Source organism: Rhinoraja longicauda, chromosome 2 (genome assembly GCF_053455715.1).
Source record: "Rhinoraja longicauda isolate Sanriku21f chromosome 2, sRhiLon1.1, whole genome shotgun sequence".
Lineage (NCBI taxonomy): Eukaryota > Metazoa > Chordata > Chondrichthyes > Rajiformes > Arhynchobatidae > Rhinoraja > Rhinoraja longicauda.
The window spans coordinates 36568575-36589989 of NC_135954.1; the positions used below are offsets into that span (position 1 = coordinate 36568575).

Consider the following 21415-nt stretch of genomic DNA (forward strand, 5'->3'; position numbering starts at 1 on the left):
TAGCTGCCTGGTCAGTCGATGTATGCTGCATTCTGGCAAACACCTTTCGCAGTTTACTCGATGGTCACAACTCTTGTCATCTACACTGTCCTCCCCCCCCCCTCTACGCATCGCAAATCAGTGGTGCAGCAGGTAGACCTGCTGTTGCACAGCGCCAGAAACCCAGGTTCAACCGTGACCTCTGGCACTATCTGTGTGGAGTTTGCACAATCATCCTGTGACCACATGACTTTCGTCCGGGTGCTCCGGTTTCCTCGCACATCCCAAAGATGTGTGGGCTTGTATGTTAAATTGGCCTCGGTAAATTGCCCCTAATGTTTTAGGAGTGGATGAGAAATTGGGATAACATAGAACTAGTGTGAATGGGTGATGGACTAGGTGGGATGAAGAGCCTGTTTCCATGCTGAATTTTTAAACATAAATTCAACTAATGTTCCATAAGACCGTCTAGGATAAAGATTTCACATTGCTATTTTGGGGGAAATTGATTACATCTGACTTACAGGAATTCCAGTTTGTGTTCAATTCACAGGAACCCTTACATAACCCGGGGAACCCCTGTTTACAGCAGTGGTACAGCAATAGGGATGCTGCCTTATAGTGCCAGAGACCCGGGTTCAATCCTGTCTGTGAGTGCTGTCTGTACGGAGTTTGTCGGTTCTCCCCTTGACCGGAGTGGGATTTCCCGGGGGCTCCAGTTTCCTCCCACACTCCAAAGGCAAATCGGCTTTGGTAAAATTGTAAATCGTTCATAGTTTGTTTAGGATAGTGTTAGTGTGCGGAGATGGGGAGATCGCTGGTCGGCGTGGTCTCAGTGGGCAGAAGGACCTGTTTCTGCATGGTATCTCAAAATTAAACTAAACCAAACAGTAAATGGCATGAATCCTTAAGAGCACTTGGATCCTTAGAGATCTTGGATTACAAATCCATTGCGTCCTGAATGTAACAACACAAGTGGAGTGGGTGGTGAGGAAGGCATAAGGCAAGCTTGCCTTCATCTGTGGGGCATTGAGTACAGAAAGTTTCAATTCAGTTTGTATGTAACTTTGTCTTGGCCACATTTAGATTATTGTGTGTTCCGTTTTTCTCCACCCCTCCAAATACAGGCTTGTAGGCTAATTGGCTTTGGTTAAAAAATGTATGTCGTCCATAATGTGTAGGATAATGCTAGTGTATGGGGTCTGGGAAGGGTTCCGACCCGAAACATCACCTAATCCTTTTCGCCAGTGTTCTCCTGACCCGCTGCAGTACTCCAGTATTTTGTGTCTATCGGGTTGTAAGGAGTGATCGCTGGTCGGCGCGGACTCAGTGGGCCGAAGGGTCCGTTTCCGCGTTGTATCTCTAAAGTGTAAAGGAGGCTCACGGCGATATTTTGTGACAATAATGGAGTACTGGAACGAAGGCAAACATGCTGACAGATTGAGAGTGAGTTGGCATGATTAACTGGGAGAGAGAATAGTGCAGTAAAGGTCCACTCTGTCAGTGAATCCCAAAGGTTTGTGGCCAGATAACGAAAGGTAACCTAATTGTGAATAACTGTCAGTAAACGTAAGGTGCAAGTTTAGGTGAAGGTGCGTCAATGTAAAATGTGATTCAGCGATTTATGATTTTCTTCATAAGAAAAACTGGTGGTTGGGGAGCGGCGCGTGCAACACAGCGCCCCTCAGTGGGATGTCGATTTCAAGCATTTAGCGCGGGGCCCTCGAAAGTGCAAATGCTACTTTTGCTACTATGTTAATCCGGCACTGGCTGAGTTACTCCAGCACTTTTTGTCATTTTTGTAAACCAGAATCTGCAGCTCCTTGTGTCTGGTGCCTGGTAAGTAAGGAGTATGGTCCCACAATGGAAAACATTAGGAAGGAGGTGAAGGAACCAGAACCAGGTGTGGGGGAGGGGGAGGAACCGGTGGATAAAATGTAGGCAGTAGGGAGATAAAACCAGGAAGAGGTGGAAACTGAAAATCAGTGATGCATTGCTGGAAAGGGAATACAAGGAAAGGGGACAAATGGGTGGATGGGAGATCGGTCTCACAGGGTGAGAGGGGGGGGAGGAGGAGGGTGAGGGCCACAGAGATATAGGTTAGTTGAAATTTGAAAATTCAATGTTTACTCCATTGGGTTGTCTGGAATCTGATAGGTAAGGAAAATGGTAATTAAAACTATAAGGGAAGAGATGAAGTGCAAATGGAACCATGACCAGATAAGGGAGGGGATATCTGGTGGATAACATGTAAGGTTCATAAGTGTATGGAACCAAGAGGGAGAGGTTCATGACTCTTTCAGTTTAGTTTATTCTCACATGTACAGAGGTACAGTGAAAAGCTTTTGTTGCGTGCTAGCCAGTCAGCAGAAAGACATGATTACAATTGAGCCATTTACAGTGTATAGATACCTGATAAGGGAATAACGTTTAGTGCAAGGTAAAGCCAGCAAGGTTGAATCAAGGATAGTCTGAGGGTCACCAAAGAAATAGATAGTAGTTCAGCACTGCTCTCTGGTTGTGGTAAGATGATTCTGTTGCCTGATAATAGCTGGGAAGAAACTGTCCCTGAATCTGGAGATGTGCATTTTCAACTTCTGCACCTTTTGCCTGATGGGAGAGGAGGGAGTGGCCAGGGTGCAATTCATCCTTGATTATTGCTGCTGGCCTTGCCGAGGCAGCGTGTGGTATAAATGGAGTCAATAGAAGGGAGGTTGGTTTGTGTGATGGTCTGTGCCATGTCCACAATTCGCTGCATTTTCGTGCAGTCTTTGATGGAGCTGTTCCCAAACCAAGCTATGATGCATCTTAATAAAATGCTTTCTATGGTGCATCTAGAAGTTGGTGAGAGTTGTCGGGAACATGCCAAACTTCCTACGCCTTCTAAGGAAGTAGAGGCATTGGTGTGTTTTCTTGGTGGTTGCTTCAATATGGGTGGGGCAGGAGAAGTTGTTGGTGATATTAACTCCAAGGAATTTGAAGTTTTCAAACCATCTCCTCAGCACCATCAATGCAAACTGGGGTATGTGTACCGCTTTGTTTCCTGAAATTGATCACTATCTCCTTTGTCTTGCTGACAATGGGAGAACAGTTGTTGTCTCGACACCAGGACACAAGGTTCTCGATCTCCTTCCTCTACTCTAGAAACATAGAAAATAGGTGCAGGAGGCCATTCAGCCCTTCGAGTCCGCACCGCCATTCATTGTGATCATGGCTGATCATCCACAATCTGTAACCCGTGCCTGCCTTCTCCCCATATCCCTTGATCCCACTAGCCCCTAGAGCTCTATCTAACTCTCTCTTAAATCCATCTAGCGATTTGGCCACCACTGCCCTCTGTGGCAGAGAATTCCTCTGTCTCATCATTATTTGATATCCAGCCAAATAAGGGACAATGAGGGACAAATAAGAATGGGAATAATAACCAACAGCAGTGCAGTTGATGTTATCAGCATGGACTTCAATACGGCATTTGTCAAGGTCCCACATGGGAAACAAGTCCAAAGCTGTTAGCAAATTGGATCCAACATGTTGTGGGAAATGTTTTAAATCGATTTGTACCAGCATCTGCAGTTATTTTCTTATACATTTTGTGGGAAAGAACTGCAGATGCTGGATTAAATCGAAGGTAGACACAAAATGCTGGACTAACTCAGCGAGACAGGCAGCATCTTTGGAGAGAAGGAATTCCTTCTCTCCAAAGATGCTGCCTGTCTCGCTGAGTTAGTCCAGCATTTTGTGTCTACCTTTGGATCCAACATTCCTAATGGGAGGCAGAGGATAATGCTGGAAAGCTGTTTTTGTGATTGAAAGACTGTTACAAATGCTGTGTCATGGGGATTGTGGCTCTGCCCTTGTGTTCGCTTTTATACATTAACATTTTTTTTTTAATTTAGAGATACAGCGCGGAAACAGGCCCTTCGGCCCACCGGGTCCGCGCCGCCCAGCGATCCCTGCACATTAACACTATCCTACACCCACTAGGGACAATTTTTTACATTTGCCCAGCCAATTAACCTACATACCTGCACGTCTTTGGAGTGTGGGAGGAAACCGAAGATCTTGGAGAAAACCCACGCAGGTCACGGGGAAAACGTATAAACTATGAATTGTCTATCATTTGTCTATGAATACAGCAAATATAATTGGTACATTTTTCAGATGATACAAAAATTGGCGATGTTGGGAATGAAGTGGATAGTCAGGTTATAGGATGATTGTAGATCATTTGTTAGAGTGGGCAGAGCTGTGGCAGATAGAATTTAATTTGGATAAGTGGTTTACTTTGGAACTGCACGATGAATAACATCTTACTTATACTATTCACACCGACAGAGTTGTGAATCTGTGGAATTCTCTGCCACAGAAGTCAGTGGAGGCCAATTCACTGGATGTTTTCAAGAGAGAGTTAGATTTAGCTCTTAGGGCCAAAGAAATCAAGGGATATGGAGAAAAAACAGGAACGGAGGACTGATTTTAGATGATCAGCCACAATCATATTGAATGGCAGTGCTGGCTCAAAGAGCCGAATGGCCTACTCCTGCACCTATATTTCTATGTTTCTATTCTCAAAGGACAAGCTCCTCCCACCAGAAAACAATCTGGCAAATTTATACTGCCAACAGACATAACATCCGCCAAAGCCAACCAGTCTAATGAAACGACAGTAGAGTCATAGTAATACAGTGTGGAAATAGGCCCTTCGGCCCAACTCACCCACACCGGCCAACAATGTCCAAGCTACACTCATCCCACTTGCCTGCACCTGGTCCATATCCCTCCAAACCTGTCCTATCCATGTACCTGTCTAACTGTTTCTTAAATGATGGGATAGTCCCAGCCTCAACTACCTCCTCTGGCAGCTTGTTCCATACACCCATCACCCTTTGTGTGAAAAAGTTACCCCTTGGATTCCTTAGTTTAGTTTAGTTTAAAGATACAGCACGGAAACAGGGCCTTTGGCCTACCGGGACCAGCAATCCCCGCATATTAACACTATCCTACACACACTAGGAACAATTTTACACATTTACCAAGCCAATTAACCGACATATCTGTATGTCTTTGGAGTGCGGGAGGAAACCGAAGATCTCGGAGAAAACCCACGCAGGTCACAGGGAGAACGTACAAACTCCGTACAGACAGCACCCCTAGTCGGGCTCGAACCTGGGTCTTCGGCGCTGCATTCGCTGTAAGGCAAGAACTCTACTGCTCCACCACCATGCCGCCCAAAATCTGGATTTAATTCCTTTTAAATCTTTTCCCCTTCACCTTGAACCGATATCCTCGGATCCTTGATTCCCCAACTCTGGGCAAAAGACTGTGCATCAACCCGATCTATTCCTCTATAAGATCTCCCCTCATCCTCCTGCGCTCCATGGAATAAAGACTCAGCCTACTCAACCTCTCCCAAGAGCTCACACCCTCTAGTCCTGGCAACATCCTTGTAAATCTTTTCAGAACCCTTTCAAGCTTGACAATATCTTTTCACTCCAATCCCTTTGCAATAAAATGAATGTTTGCTCTCTCAGTAGGTTGCTCTACATTCATGTTTACTTCTTGTGTCATAAACCAGCATGCAAAGGACTTTTTTTAATGTGAGTGAAGCAATATTAACGTATATTAACATCTATATACTAAAACTCTTGTTTGTTTGTTTGTTCCTGAACTACAGCCAAAACGGTACACGATAGCATGACAATTTTAGGCCCACCTTACTCACCGTCGTCCCTTTGGTGCTAATGGAAGGTTTCATTGAAATCGGTGTTATATTTTCAAAGTTATTCACATTTTAAAGTTTAAATTTATCTCCTAGGGAGGGAGGGGGGGAGGAGGGATTGAGGGGAAGGGGAAAGGGAAAGGGGGGAGGGAGGATGAAGGGGATGGAGTGGGGGAGGGGAAAGGGGAAGGGGGAAGGGTGGGGGGAGGGAGGGAAGAGAGAGAGGAGAGGGTGTTGCGCCAATGCAGGTGAGGTTTGGGTCCAACGGGTCCACTTGGTCTAGTTTAACTTAACATACATGGTGTCAGCTACATTTGTTCTGTCTTCCACCCATCTGTCCTCCAATGTCACGCAATGCTTAAAAGCCCCTTTTCACCCTTTAATGCAGCCACCAACGGCAGGCACAGATCACGCTGACACCTTATAACTTTGCTTTGATGAAATGTATTTGATCTTACACTTGTGTTTTCCTCTCTTCACGCACTGAAACTGCACAATCAGATGAATATCAGCACTCCCTCCTCCTCCTCCTTCCCAATATCCACCTCGGCTCCCACTCAAGTCGCCAATGGGCATAAGGTTATTACTGCGTGCCCTGCCGTGCACAAAGTGCAGGCTCCTGCACCCGGCCTGGTCCTCGAGCTGCGTGGACCCCCCGCCGGGGCACGTGCGGGCTGGCGGGCGCGCGCGCTCTGTCCTCCAGGGCTCTGCGGGCGCGCGCGCTCTGTCCTCCAGGGCACTGCGGGCGCGCGCACACCGCCGGGGCAAGCGCGGGCGCGCGCTCTGTAGAGGACACAGCGGGCGCGCGCATGGGCGCGGCCCTGGCCCTGGCCCCGGGTGCGCGCGGCTGCAGGGAGCGGCAGGAAGGGAACGTGAAGGCGCCGAGCAGCATGATGTGGGTTGGTGCCGCCAGCCTGGCCGTCGTTCTCACCTGCATCAGCCTGCCCCGCCCAGGCGCTGCAGACCCCCCGACTGGGAAAGGTAAAGGGGGTTGACCGAGGGAGGTCAGCTGAAGCGAGTGGGGGCAATGCCTGTGGAGCCGCTGGTCCAGGGACTGGGTGTGACTTTACAGTCCCATACAGCTGACCTGTCCCCATCCCACACCTGAAGAAGGGTCTCGACCCGAAACGTCACCCATTCCTTCTCTCCCGAGATGCTGCCTGACCTGCTGAGTTACTCCAGCATTTTGTGAATAAACCCATCCCACACCTGCCGTCCTGTGCCCCTTCTGGGATCATGTTCCGCACCCAACCCTGGCACACACTCTTCTCCCCATCACACATCCTCAACCCTCCATGCCCCTTCGAAGGGCCGAATGGCCTACTCCTGCACCTATTTTCTATGTTCCCCATCCACTGGCACTGGCCGGCCCATTGCACTCCAGAAACTCCTGCTGCATTTCCCTGCCACGTTGTCTGTTGCGCTCCCAGTTTGCTAACTACTCCGCTCTCTCTAGAGAGAGTGAGATATCTTCCCCTCTGCATCCCTTGTTTCTGCTTTGTCGCCTGCATAAAGACAACTTCCCTTGTTTCTGTTTCTGTTTCTGTTTTTTTACTGCACAACCGCCAACAGCCGGGCTATTGCCAGCGCTTTGTGTCTATCTTCGGAATAAAGTAGCATCTACAGTTCCTTCCAACACAAATGGAATCTGGTGTCTGCCGTTCGGACCTTCTACTCTGTTCCGCTTCTTAATAAGATCAATCTTTTACCTGAGCATCATTTCACTGTGCGTGGTATTTCCGATACAGTCTCACCAGCACTTTATAAAACTGTAATAAAATAGAAAATGCTGAAAACACCCGACAGGCCAGATTGATGGAAAGAGAAAAGAAGTTAACGTTTCAGATCAGAGACGTGAGGAGAATAAAGTTTTTTAAAGTTATGGAATGATTTGTGGAAAGGATGGATAGGACAAATTGAATATTTGTGACAGAGTGAAACCACCTTAAAATCGTTAATAAGACAAAAAGGGCGATCGTGCAACTTTGTGTTTTATCTTGCGCATAGCAGGTCAGGATAACAGTGCCAACACAGATGAAAAACCAGACAAAATTACAGATTAGTATGATTCACAGAGCTAATATGGCAGGAACTTCATGAACAATCGGGTTGATATAGTAGGGTATTTCAACTTTCCCCAATATAAACAGGGACTGTCGTCCCAAGTGCTTAGATGGGGTGGCATTTGTTAAATGCATTCTACAAAGTTTTATCAGGCAATATGTAGAGGGCCCTACATGGGAAAGGGCAAAGCTTGATCTACTCTTAGGAAATTGGGAAGGACAAGTGACTGATGTGTAGGTGGGCGAGCCTTTTGTGACCAGCAACCATTTAATTAAATTTGTTATGAATAAAGACAGGGCTGGCCCACAAGTTTAAATTATGAATTGGGGCAAGGCCAACTTTGATAGTAGGAACTTGCTAAAGTTAATCGGAGTATGTTGTTTACAAGCAGAGGAATGTCAGAAAATGTGGATGCTTTTGTGATGACAATAGTTCAGGGCCTGTATGTTCTGGTTAGAATGAAGGGCAAGGCAGGTAGGAGGAAGGAAACTTGGATAATAAGAGAAATTGAGGATATGGAAAAACAAGGAGGCAGGTATAGACAGCTAGGATCAAGTGTATCCTTGGATGAGTTTTGGGAACTGTGGAGTATACTTAAGAAGGATGCAGGATGGCAAAAGATGAGACAAGAGATAGTTCTGGTAGATAATATTAAGAAAAATGCAAAGAGATTTTACGTACATTGAGGAAAAGAGGGTAACTAGAGAGAACTAAGGCCCCTCACAAACTAACACAGTCATCTGTGCTTTGGTCACAGGAGATGGGCAAGATCCTCAATGAGTATTTCTCCACTGTTTTTAACGTGGAGAAAGACATGAAGACTGGAGAACATGGAACATTTAATGGAGATATCAGAGGACAGTCTGTACTACGGTCAAGGAGATGCCGGATGTCCGAAGGCATATGAAGCTAGATAAATCTTCTGTGCCTAATTAGATATATTTGAGGACTTGTGGGAAGGTAGAGAAGAAATTGCAAGCCGCCTGGCTGAGATATATGAATCATGACACGGATGAGGTGTCGGAAGACTGGAGAGTGGCTAATGTTGTGCCTTCATTTAAGAAAGGCTGCAATGAAAAGCCTGGGAACTATAGACCAGTGGTTAGGGATAGCCAGCATGGTTTTGTACATGGGTGATTTAGTCTCACGAATCTGAGGGTTTTAAAAAAATAAATAACCAAAAAGGATGATAAGGGCAAAGTTGTAGACGTTTATATGGACTTCAGCAAGGCATTTGACAAGGTAGAGAGTGACGATGGTTAGCAATAATTACAACAGGATCTTGATCAGTTGGGCAATAGGGCTGAGGAATGGTTAATCGAGTTTAATGCAGATAAGTGCGAGGTGTTGCATTTTGAGGTGTGAAACCCAGACAGTACCTTCACAGTTACCGCCAGGCATTGGTGAGTGTTGTAGAGCAGAGGGATCTCGGAGTGCGGGTATGTAGTTTTCTGAAAATGACATCAAGAAGGCTTTTGGTACATAGGCCTTCAATAGTCAGGGTATTGAATATAGAAGATAGGCACAAAAAGTTGGAGTAACTCAGCGGGACAGGCAGCATCTCCGGAAAGAAGGAATGGGTGACATTTCGGGTTGAGACCCTTCTTCAGACTGGTTAGGGATAAGGGAAATGAGAGATATAGATGGTAATGTGGAGAGATAAAGAACAATGAATGAAAGATATGCAAAAAAGTAACAATGGTAAAGATGTTAATAGAAGTTGGGATGTTATGTTACAGTTGTACAAGATGTTGGTGGGGCTGAATTTGGACTATTTTGTTCAGTTTTGGTCACCCTGTTATTGGAAGGACGTCCTTAAGCTGGAAAGCATGCAGAGAAGATTAACAAGGAAGTTGCACGGACTCGCAAGCCTGAGCTACAGGGTGAGGTTGGGCAGGCTGACTTGATTCCTTGAAGTGCAGGAAGCTGAGGAGTGATCTTATAGATGTGTATGAGATCATGAAGTTAATGGAAAGGACAATGCACAGATCTTTTACCCAGAGTTGGGGAATCAAGAACCAGAAGACACAGGTTTAAGAAGAGGCAGGAAAGATTTAATAAGAATCTGAGGGGCAACTTTTTTACACAGGTATTTAGGGGATATAGAATGAGCTGACAAAAGAGGTAGTTGAAGTAGGTGCTATGAACACCATTTAAAATACATTTTGACAGGTCCATGGATAGGAAAGCTTTAAAGGGATATGGACCAAAAGTGGGCAAATGGGACACCTGTGCCCCATGTCGGTAGGGCATCTTGGCCAGTGTTCCCCACCCCTGCCTTTTCTGCTGTAAGGAAAAAAAATCCAGTCTCTCACAATGAAACACTCCATCCCAGGCAAACCATCAGATTGGTACTGGATCCCCTGGATCCCAAGGGAAAGAATTTGTAGTGCCTACAAATGGCTTCTTGGAGCAGCTTGCAGTTGCGCCTACAAGGCAAAAGGCAATTCTGGATTTGGTGTTGTGTTACAAACCGGATTTGATTAGGGAACTTAAGGTAAGGGAAGCCCTTGGAGGTAATGACCATCTATCTATCTATTCTATTCTATATATATATTACTAAAACTCTCGGTTTGTTTGTGTGTATGTGTTTATGTGTGCACCATGCCCTCTACACAGCCAAAATGGTACAGGACAGCGTGACAATTTTAGGCCCACCCTACTCACCATTCCCCTGTGGTGTGCATAAACCCACTTCTGTTACTTTTTAAAAACAATTTACCTAATAAGCTTTAATAAATGTGCTCCCCCATGTGCCCCGTGCCTCACCTTCCTCCCATGGTGCAGCGTGCGGCAGAGGATCTAACAAGATGGCCAGTCCCCGCCGCTCCCCACCCATCGCAGGTGAACTGCAGGAGACGCTTCAGCTTCAGCTTCATGGCCAGCCCACAGGAGAAAAGGGGCCGAGGTCAGTCCCTTCTCCTTGTCCACTCTCGCTCACCCACGGCCCTGGGAGAGACTCCCCGCCCGGCAATGGGTCCATGCCGTCGCCACCGTTCCCCGCTGCAAATTGCAGCCGAGCTGCAGGAGATGCTTCGGCTCCGCAGGAGAGGCCCACAGGAGAAACGGGGCCGAGGTCACTGCTTTTTCCCTGTCCCCCCTTGCCCAGCCATGGGGTCACTCCCCGCCCGGCAACGGCTCCACGGTTAGGCCGAGGGGGGAGGGTGAGAGTGGGGGGAGGTGGAGGGGGGATGGCAGGGATTGGGGAGGGGGAGATGGGGAGGGGGTCAGGGGGAGGGGATAGGGGGAGGGATGGGGAAGGGGATGGGGAATGGGTTGGGGGGGGAGAGGGGAGGGAGGGGTGAAGGGGAGGGGAGGGGTGAAGGGGAGGGGAGGGGTGAAGGGGAGGGGAGGGGTGAAGGGGAGGGGAGGAGGTGATGCTGCCCCAATACAGGAGAGGTTTGTACCCAACGGGTCCACTTGGTCTAGTAATATAATAAAATTCAACCTGCAGTTTGAGTGGGAGAAGATGAAATCAGATCTGTTGGTATTACTGTTGTGTAAAGGTAACTACAGATGCATGAGGGAGGAGCTTGCTAAAGTTGATTGATTGGAAAGGGATCCTGGCAGGAATGACGGTGAGGCAGCAATGGCATTGGTGCTGCATGTGAGGCCGCTAAAGATGATGAGACAAGATGGTATTAGAGACAAGATACTAGCATGGATAGAAGGCAGGCTGCATAGCATAAGGCAAAGAGCGGGAATAAAAGGGCTTTTTATGGTTGGCTGAAATTCAACTCGGGCTTAAGAAGGTAAGGAACAGGTGCAGAAGAAGACCATTCATCCCTCCAAGCCTGCTCTGCCATTCATCAAGATTTTGCTTATCTTCCCACCCAGCCATATTTTTCTACATTATCCTCAGAACCTTCGAATCTCTTTTTTCCAGAAAACTCTCTCTGGTTTGAATGAAATAATCAAATCTAGCATTTCAAAGATTTTGCATCATTTCAGTTCTGCATGGTCAACCCCCTTATTTCAAGAATGATTCCTGGTTTCAGAGTTCTTGCTGACGGGAAGCATCTTCCCTGCATCCAGGCTGTCATGTCAAGAATATTGTACATTTCAATGAGATTTCTCATTCTCCTGGATTCTGAGGAATACTCTCCTAATCCACACTATCTTTACTTATTCGTAGACTAAATCTTTGCTCTCCTCCCTCAATGGTGTTCTATCTTTAAGGTAAGGAAATCAAATTTATGCACAGTACTCCAGGTGTAGTTTCACCAGTGCAGGGTAGAAATGTGGGGAGGATAGGTTCCAGGGAAAAAAAGTGGCTTCTTACTACATTATAAGAAAATATGGACATTTGCCTTCCTGACTAGATTTTGCACTTGCATATTAACTTTCAGTGAGTTGAGCACAAACGTATCCCAAATGAATATCAACACCACTCTATCTTTCTCCTTGTGAATCATTAATTGCTTCTATTTAAACAAATGCTGGCTTGTTTAACGCGTATCCTTAATCCTTTTGTAATTTTCAGACAATTCAAGAGAAAGCATAGTTCTTTTATTAGCTAATAGTTTTTTATTTGTTTTGTACAGATTGTTCAGATTTCACAAATACATTTTGTGGAGAATGCTTGGAAAATATAAACGTAAGTATAATACCAGGATTAATGGGAGATTGACATGGAAACTAAAGTCTAAGTATTTACTTGCCTGCCTAACGTACTTATTTTATCAATGTTAGAACCAACAGTAATAAGAGAGAACTGGGTGTACAATTTCTTCCAGGCAAAGTTTCATGCACGGTTTCTGCTTGGTGACACTGATCCTTTGCTCATCAGACCTCAGGATGGCAAGAAGTACTGTACAGCATTTTTCAGAGGCATACTTCAGCCCCTGTCCCACTTAGGCAATTTTTTTAGGTGACTACAGGTGACTAGGCTGTCGCCACATGGTCGCCTGTATGGTCGTGAGTGGTCTCCAAAGAGTTGTAGTATTTTTCTGGTCGCCGCTGGATTTTGAAATGTTTTAAAATTTTCACCAACTGTTGGTTTGATGCCAATGATCGTTGTTTGACGTCTCCTGACGTAGGTGCTGTCGTAGGTTGTCGCCAGGTGACGTAGGTTGTCGCCGGTGCTGACTTCAGTGAATTCCATTGGCGACTACCTACGTCAACCGGCGACAGGTACCGTAGTCAAAACCGGATACCAAAATGACGTGAATTGTCTTCAGTTGTTGCCGACAGGGTCGTAGCTTGTCGTAGCTTGTCGCAGGGAGACATAGGTTGACTTCAGTTGTCGTAGGTTGTCGCCTACGTGGTCGTAGGTTGTTGTTGGTGCGGTCGTATGTGGACGTCCTAAGTCGCGACGATTGGGTTGTCGGTAGCTTGCCATAGCTTGACGTCGACTAGGTGGTAGGTTGTTGTAGCTTGTCATAGACATTGTCGTAGAAGGGGTCCAGTCGCCGGTTTTCGGCGACCTGCTACGACTATGACAGTCGCCTAAAAAATCGCCTGTGGCACAGGCCCTTTATATACACTTACATTTTTTCCCTGAGTCTACTTGAGTAGCTGCTACAAATTGTTACACATTAATGGGCAGATAGTTACTATATCACAATGTAGCTGTTTTAAATGCTACCTTAACTTTCCTGCAGTCATAATTTTGAGGTGGTATGGTGTCATTTTGCTAAAATGTATGTAAAATTTGACATCCTCAAATGTTGTTTATATCAAATTAGTGCACTAATTTTGGTACAATAAATGCCCTTTAATCACAGTTTTGTTGAAGTGACTGGACTTTGCAAATATCCATCCTGTTACTTTGCCAGTAGGATTACAAGTCATTATCACCTGGTTAGCCTTCATTCTGTTTGATTATGGCCTTTGAGATATTTTCCGTTTTTTAGGGTGCAGTGTGTGTTCCTAGTTTTTGTGGATCACCATGTTGCGATCATGGAACGTACTTTTTTGAACATGTTTCCCTTGACCCACATATGTTTCAAGTTTCTAGTGCAGGTGAACCCCTACAGAATTTTGTCTTATCGAAACGTATAAGATTATTAAGGGGTTGGACACGTTAGAGGCAGGAAACATGTTCCCAATGTTGGGGGAGTCCAGAACAAGGGGCCACGGTTTAAGAATAAGGGGTAGGCCATTTAGAACTGAGATGAGGAAAAACTTTTTCAGTCAGAGAGTTGTGAATCTGTGGAATTCTCTGCCTCGGAAGGCAGTGGAGGCCAATTCTCTGAATGTATTCAAGAGAGAGCTAGATAGAGCTCTTAAGGATAGCGGTGTCAGGGGGTATGGGGAGAGGGCAGGAACGGGGTACTGATTGAGAATGATCAGCCATGATCGCATTGAATGGCGGTGCTGGCTCGAAGTGCCGAATGGCCTCCTCCTGCACCTATTGTCTATTGTCTAATTCACAAATCACAATCCAAAGATTTGACATATGGCATAAATTCACTTTCATGGAATTTGTGCAGGGGAAAAAAAGTATATGTATCAAAACAAAATATGTCTTTTCAGCTTGCATTTCTTGATAGATGCAGGTGTCCAACTTCACATCAAGGAAAATCATGCTGAAGACCATTTTCTGGGAATGCGATTTCCCTTAGCACCTGTGTTGTCAATAACAGCCCCACCCTACTTTTTAAGTGCCTTAATATTAAACCAAAAATAAGTCTGTTTTTCACAGAATCAACAATTTCAGTACATCAGAATCCTGTGGAGTTCTGGAAAAGAAAATATGAATAAGTGAAACATTTCATTTTCTTTAAACTTTTTACATCATTAATCTGGTAACAATTTATGTTTAGGGCTCCAAATGAACAAGTAATACATTGCAAAAAAAAATTAAAACAACTGGTGTACGATATCATGAAACAGTGATATAAATTTGGTTCAGGTGGGTTTATGTTGTAGAGTCATGTTAAGATATTTTGCTGCTAAAAATTGGGAACTTTGTTAACTGTTCAAAACCTTGGATATTTTTCATATATTTCCAATTCTTGCTTTCCAGTGTCTCTGGTGTTCTGTTGACCAACGATGCATGAATTATCCCGTTGAAACTATTATTCCGTATAGTTCAGTATGTCCTTTAAATGAAGCTCATTGGGCAGTTTGCTGGGGTAAGAATATAACATATATTTTGCACTCTCAATTACATGGTAAGGTTTCAGATTGTATGCAATTGTAATTTCTGTTTAAAAGTGTAATCAATATTTTGTAGTCCTGATCATTTTTTTTAAGGGTCAATTGTTCAACACCATCTCAAATGGAGTAACTCAGCGGGTCAGGCAGCATCTCTGGAGAGAAGGAATGGGTGAGGTTTTGGGTTGAGACCCTTCTTCAGACTTCAGTTCTTTCTCAGCGGCTCCCCCACACCGGGTCCCTCTTTCTTCTCTCGATGGCCCCCCACACTGGGTCCCTCTTTGATCTCTCAGCAGCCCCCACATCAGGTCCCTCTTTGTTCTCTCGGTGGTGTGCCTTTGACTGACTTCCGACACCCACCACGGGCCTATGGTGAGAGGGAAAGAATGTAAAGATTGGAGGGGTACGCTTTTTACACAGATGGCATTGGTTGACTGGAATGAGCTGCCAGAGGTGATGAAAGAGGCTGATGTAATTACATTGTTTAAAAGGCATTTGGATATTTACTTGGGTAAGAAAGGCATAGAGAATTATGGACCTAATGTGGGTAAAATGGAATAGCATAGATAGGCACCACTATTTATGTGTTCGAGGTGGCTGAAAGGACTCGTGCTTGTGATAGGATTATATGTTGTGGTTGAAGGTGGGAACATTTTAATAGTTTGAGGAATTAAGTGTTATATTTTACTAAGGTGCCACCAAACTAAATATGCTCCAAATACTTGGGCATTCAGTATAATGCATAATAATAATAGACAATAGACAATAGACAATAGGTGCAGGAGTAGGCCATTCAGCCCTTCGAGCCAGCACCGCCATTCAATGCGATCATGGCTGATCACTCTCAATCAGTACCCCGTTCCTGCCTTCTCCCCATACCCCCTCACTCCGCTATCCTTAAGAGCTCTATCCAGCTCTCTCTTGAAAGCATCCAACGAACTGGCCTCCACTGCCCTCTGAGGCAGAGAATTCCACACCTTCACCACTCTCTGACTGAAAAAGTTCTTCCTCATCTCCGTTCTAAATGGCCTACCCCTTATTCTCAAACTGTGGCCCCTTGTTCTGGACTCCCCCAACATTGGGAACATGTTATCTGCCTCTAATGTGTCCAATCCCCTAATTATCTTATATGTTTCAATAAGATCCCCCCTCATCCTTCTAAATTCCAGTGTATACAAGCCCAATCGCTCCAGCCTTTCAACATACGACAGTCCCGCCATTCCGGGAATTAACCTAGTGAACCTACGCTGCACGCCCTCCATAGCAAGAACATCCTTCCTCAAATTTGGAGACCAAAACTGCACACAGTACTCCAGGTGCGGTCTCACCAGGGCCCGGTACAACTGTAGAAGGACCTCTTTGCTCCTATACTCAACTCCTCTTGTTACGAAGGCCAACATTCCATTGGCTTTCTTCACTGCCTGCTGAACCTGCATGCTTCCTTTCATTGACTGATGCACTAGGACACCCAGATCTCGTTGAACTCCCCCTCCTCCTAACTTGACACCATTCAGATAATAATCTGCCTTTCTATTCTTACTTCCAAAGTGAATAACCTCACACTTATCTACATTAAACTGCATCTGCCATGTATCCGCCCACTCACACAACCTGTCCAAGTCACCCTGCAGCCTTATTGCATCTTCCTCACAATTCACACTACCCCCCAACTTAGTATCATCTGCAAATTTGCTAATGGTACTTTTAATCCCTTCGTCTAAGTCATTAATGTATATCGTAAATAGCTGGGGTCCCAGCACCGAACCTTGCGGTACCCCACTGGTCACTGCCTGCCATTCCGAAAGGGACCCATTTATCCCCACTCTTTGCTTTCTGTCTGTCAACCAATTTTCTATCCATGTCAGTACCCTACCCCCAATACCATGTGCCCTAATTTTGCCCACTAATCTCCTATGTGGGACCTTGTCGAAGGCTTTCTGAAAGTCGAGGTACACCACATCCACTGACTCTCCCTTGTCAATTTTCCTAGTTACATCCTCAAAAAATTCCAGTAGATTTGTCAAGCATGATTTCCCCTTCGTAAATCCATGCTGACTCGGAATGATCCCGTTACTGCTATCCAAATGCTCAGCAATTTCGTCTTTTATAATTGACTCCAGCATCTTCCCCACCACTGATGTCAGACTAACTGGTCTATAATTACCCGTTTTCTCTCTCCCTCCTTTCTTAAAAAGTGGGATAACATTTGCTATCCTCCAATCCACAGCAACTGATCCTGAATCTATAGAACATTGAAAAATGATCTCCAATGCTTCCACTATTTCTAGAGCCACCTCCTTAAGTACTCTGGGATGCAGACCATCAGGCCCTGGGGATTTATCAGCCTTCAGTCCCATCAGTCTACCCAAAACCATTTCCTGCCTAATGTGGATTTCCTTCAGTTCCTCCATCACCCTAGGTTCTCCGGCCCCTAGAACATTTGGGAGATTGTGTGTATCTTCCTCAGTGAAGACAGATCCAAAGTAACGGTTTAACTCGTCTGCCATTTCTTTGTTCCCCATAATAAATTCCCCTGCTTCTGTCTTCAAGGGACCCACATTTGCCTTGACTATTTTTTTCCTCTTCACGTACCTAAAAAAACTTTTGCTATCCTCCTTTATATTATTGGCTAGTTTACCCTCGTACCTCATCTTTTCTCCCCGTATTGCCTTTTTAGTTAACTTTTGTTGCTCTTTAAAAGAGTCCCAATCCTCTGTCTTCCCACTCTTCTTTGCTATGTTATACTTCCTCTCCTTAATTTTTATGCTGTCCCTGACTTCCCTCGTCAGCCACAGGTGTCTCTTACTCCCCTTAGAGTCTTTCCACCTCTTTGGAATAAATTGATCCTGCAACCTCTGCATTATTCCCAGGAATACCTGCCATTGCTGTTCTACCGTCTTCCCTGCTAGGGCCTCCTTCCAATCAATTTTGGCCAGCTCCCGCCTCATGCCTCTGTAATCCCCTTTGCTATACTGTAATACCGACACTTCCGATTTTCCCTTCTGCCTTTCCATTTGCAGAGTAAAACTTATCATGTTGTGATCACTGCCTCCTAATGGCTCTTTTACCTCTAGTCCCCTTATCAGATCAGGATCATTACACAACACTAAATAATGTATAATAAATGTCCAATACTGTTGTCTAATAATAAACTATGATGAAAAACATTTGTATTAAGCTTGCTGTACGCTTATCAAAAATTGTTGTGTTATGTAAGGTAAAATCATGCCTAGTTTCTACCGATTAGCATCTGACTGATCAATAGACAATAGACAATAGGTGCAGGAGTAGGCCATTCAGCCCTTCGAGCCAGCACCGCCATTCAATGCGATCATGGCTGATCACTCTCAATCAGTACCCCGTTCCTGCCTTCTCCCCATACCCCCTCACTCCGCTATCCTTAAGAGCTCTATCCAGCTCTCTCTTGAAAGCATCCAACGAACTGGCCTCCACTGCCTTCTGAGGCAGAGAATTCCACACCTTCACCACCCTCTGACTGAAAAAGTTCTTCCTCATCTCCGTTCTAAATGGCCTACCCCTTATTCTCAAACTGTGGCCCCTTGTTCTGGACTCCCCCAACATTGGGAACATGTTATCTGCCTCTAATGTGTCCAATCCCCTAATTATCTTATATGTTTCAATAAGATCCCCCCTCATCCTTCTAAATTCCAGTGTATACAAGCCCAATCGCTCCAGCCTTTCAACATACGACAGTCCCGCCATTCCGGGAATTAACCTAGTGAACCTACGCTGCACGCCCTCCATAGCAAGAATATCCTTCCTCAAATTTGGAGACCAAAACTGCATACAGTACTCCAGGTGCGGTCTCACCAGGGCCCGGTACAACTGTAGAAGGACCTCTTTGCTCCTATACTCAACTCCTCTTGTTACGAAGGCCAACATTCCATTGGCTTTCTTCACTGCCTGCTGAACCTGCATGCTTCCTTTCATTGACTGATGCACTAGGACACCCAGATCTCGTTGAACTCCCCCTCCTCCTAACTTGACACCATTCAGATAATAATCTGCCTTTCTATTCTTACTTCCAAAGTGAATAACCTCACACTTATCTACATTAAACTGCATCTGCCATGTATCCGCCCACTCACACAACCTGTCCAAGTCACCCTGCAGCCTTATTGCATCTTCCTCACAATTCACACTACCCCCCAACTTAGTATCATCTGCAAATTTGCTAATGGTACTTTTAATCCCTTCGTCTAAGTCATTAATGTATATCGTGAATAGCTGGGGTCCCAGCACCGAACCTTGCGGTACCCCACTGGTCACTGCCTGCCATTCCGAAAGGGACCCATTTATCCCCACTCTTTGCTTTCTGTCTGTCAACCAATTTTCTATCCATGTCAGTACCCTACCCCCAATACCATGTGCCCTAATTTTGCCCACTAATCTCCTATGTGGGACCTTGTCGAAGGCTTTCTGAAAGTCGAGGTACACCACATCCACTGACTCTCCCTTGTCAATTTTCCTAGTTACATCCTCAAAAAATTCCAGTAGATTTGTCAAGCATGATTTCCCCTTCGTAAATCCATGCTGACTCGGAATGATCCCGTTACTGCTATCCAAATGCTCAGCAATTTCGTCTTTTATAATTGACTCCAGCATCTTCCCCACCACTGATGTCAGACTAACTGGTCTATAATTACCCGTTTTCTCTCTCCCTCCTTTCTTAAAAAGTGGGATAACATTTGCTATCCTCCAATCCACAGGAACTGATCCTGAATCTATAGAACATTGAAAAATGATCTCCAATGCTTCCACTATTTCTAGAGCCACCTCCTTAAGTACTCTGGGATGCAGACCATCAGGCCCTGGGGATTTATCAGCCTTCAGTCCCATCAGTCTACCCAACACCATTTCCTGCCTAATGTGGATTTCCTTCAGTTCCTCCATCACCCTAGGTTCTCCGGCCCCTAGAACATTTGGGAGATTGTGTGTATCTTCCTCAGTGAAGACAGATCCAAAGTAACGGTTTAACTCGTCTGCCATTTCTTTGTTCCCCATAATAAATTCCCCTGCTTCTGTCTTCAAGGGACCCACATTTGCCTTGACTATTTTTTTCCTCTTCACGTACCTAAAAAAACTTTTGCTATCCTCCTTTATATTATTCGCTAGTTTACCCTCGTACCTCATCTTTTCTCCCCGTATTGCCTTTTTAGTTAACTTTTGTTGCTCTTTAAAAGAGTCCCAATCCTCTGTCTTCCCACTCTTCTTTGCTATGTTATACTTCCTCTCCTTAATTTTTATGCTGTCCCTGACTTCCCTTGTCAGCCACAGGTGTCTCTTACTCCCCTTAGAGTCTTTCCACCTCTTTGGAATAAATTGATCCTGCAACCTCTGCATTATTCCCAGGAATACCTGCCATTGCTGTTCTACCGTCTTCCCTGCTAGGGCCTCATTCCAATCAATTTTGGCCAGCTCCCGCCTCATGCCTCTGTAATCCCCTTTGCTATACTGTAATACCGACACTTCCGATTTTCCCTTCTGCCTTTCCATTTGCAGAGTAAAACTTATCATGTTGTGATCACTGCCTCCTAATGGTTCTTTTACCTCTAGTCCCCTTATCAGATCAGGATCATTACACAACACTAAATCCAGAATTGCCTTCTCCCTGGTAGGCTCCAGTACAAGCTGTTCTAAGAATCCATCTCGAAGGCACTCTACAAACTCTCTTTCCTGGGGTCCATTTCCAACCTGATTTTCCCAGTCTACCTGCATGTTGAAATCTCCCATAACCACCGTAGCATTACATTTTTGACACGCCAATTTTATCTCCTGATTCAACTTGCACCCTATGTCGAGGCTACTGTTTGGGGGCCTATAGATAACTCCCATTAGGGTCTTTTTACCCTTACAATTTCTCATTTCTATCCATACTGATTCAACATCTCCTGATTCTATGTCACCCCTTGCAAGGGAATGAATATCATTCCTTACCATCAGAGCAACCCCACCCCCTCTGCCCACCTGTCTGTCTTTTCTATACGTTGTATACCCCTGAATATTCAGTTCCCAGCCCTGGTCCTCTTGTAGCCATGTCTCAGTGATCCCTACAACATCATACTTGCCCATGACTAACTGAGCCTCAAGCTCATCCACTTTATTTTTTATACTACGCGCATTTAAGTACAACACTTTAACTTCTGTATTTACCTCCCCTCTCACATCGTTCACAATTGGCCCTGCCCTTAATTTCTTTTCCGCTCTAGAACTTCTGTTCCCATTCTTCTGAGAGTCTTTTGCAATATCTCCTGTATTCCCTTTTACCTCATCTTCATATTCACAATTTGTTAACCCCTCCCCCCCACTACTTAGTTTAAAGCCACAGGTGTCACACTAGCAAACCTGCCTGCCAGAATGTTTGTCCCCCTGCTGTTAAGATGCAACCCGTCCCTTTTGTACAAGTCACCCCTAGCCCAGAAGAGATCCCAGTGGTCCAGAAATCTAAATCCCTGCTCTCTGCACCAGCCCCTCAGCCATAAATTCATACCCTCTATCTCTCTGTTCCTGGCCTCACCAGCACGAGGTACC

General features: G+C 45.2%; 1 protein-coding gene across 1 annotated transcript in view; it reads left to right on the forward strand.

Annotated features, from left to right (window-relative positions):
• Positions 1–6496: 6496 nt before the first annotated feature.
• LOC144603705 (pituitary tumor-transforming gene 1 protein-interacting protein-like) overlaps positions 6497–21415 on the forward strand; it is a 50626-nt gene continuing 35707 nt past the window's right edge. The window contains exons 1-3 of the mRNA XM_078417355.1: positions 6497–6679; positions 12307–12359; positions 14733–14841. Of these exons, the coding sequence (XP_078273481.1) occupies positions 6508–6679; positions 12307–12359; positions 14733–14841 (334 nt within the window). The 5' untranslated portion in view covers positions 6497–6507. The remainder of the gene's footprint in view (positions 6680–12306; positions 12360–14732; positions 14842–21415) is intronic.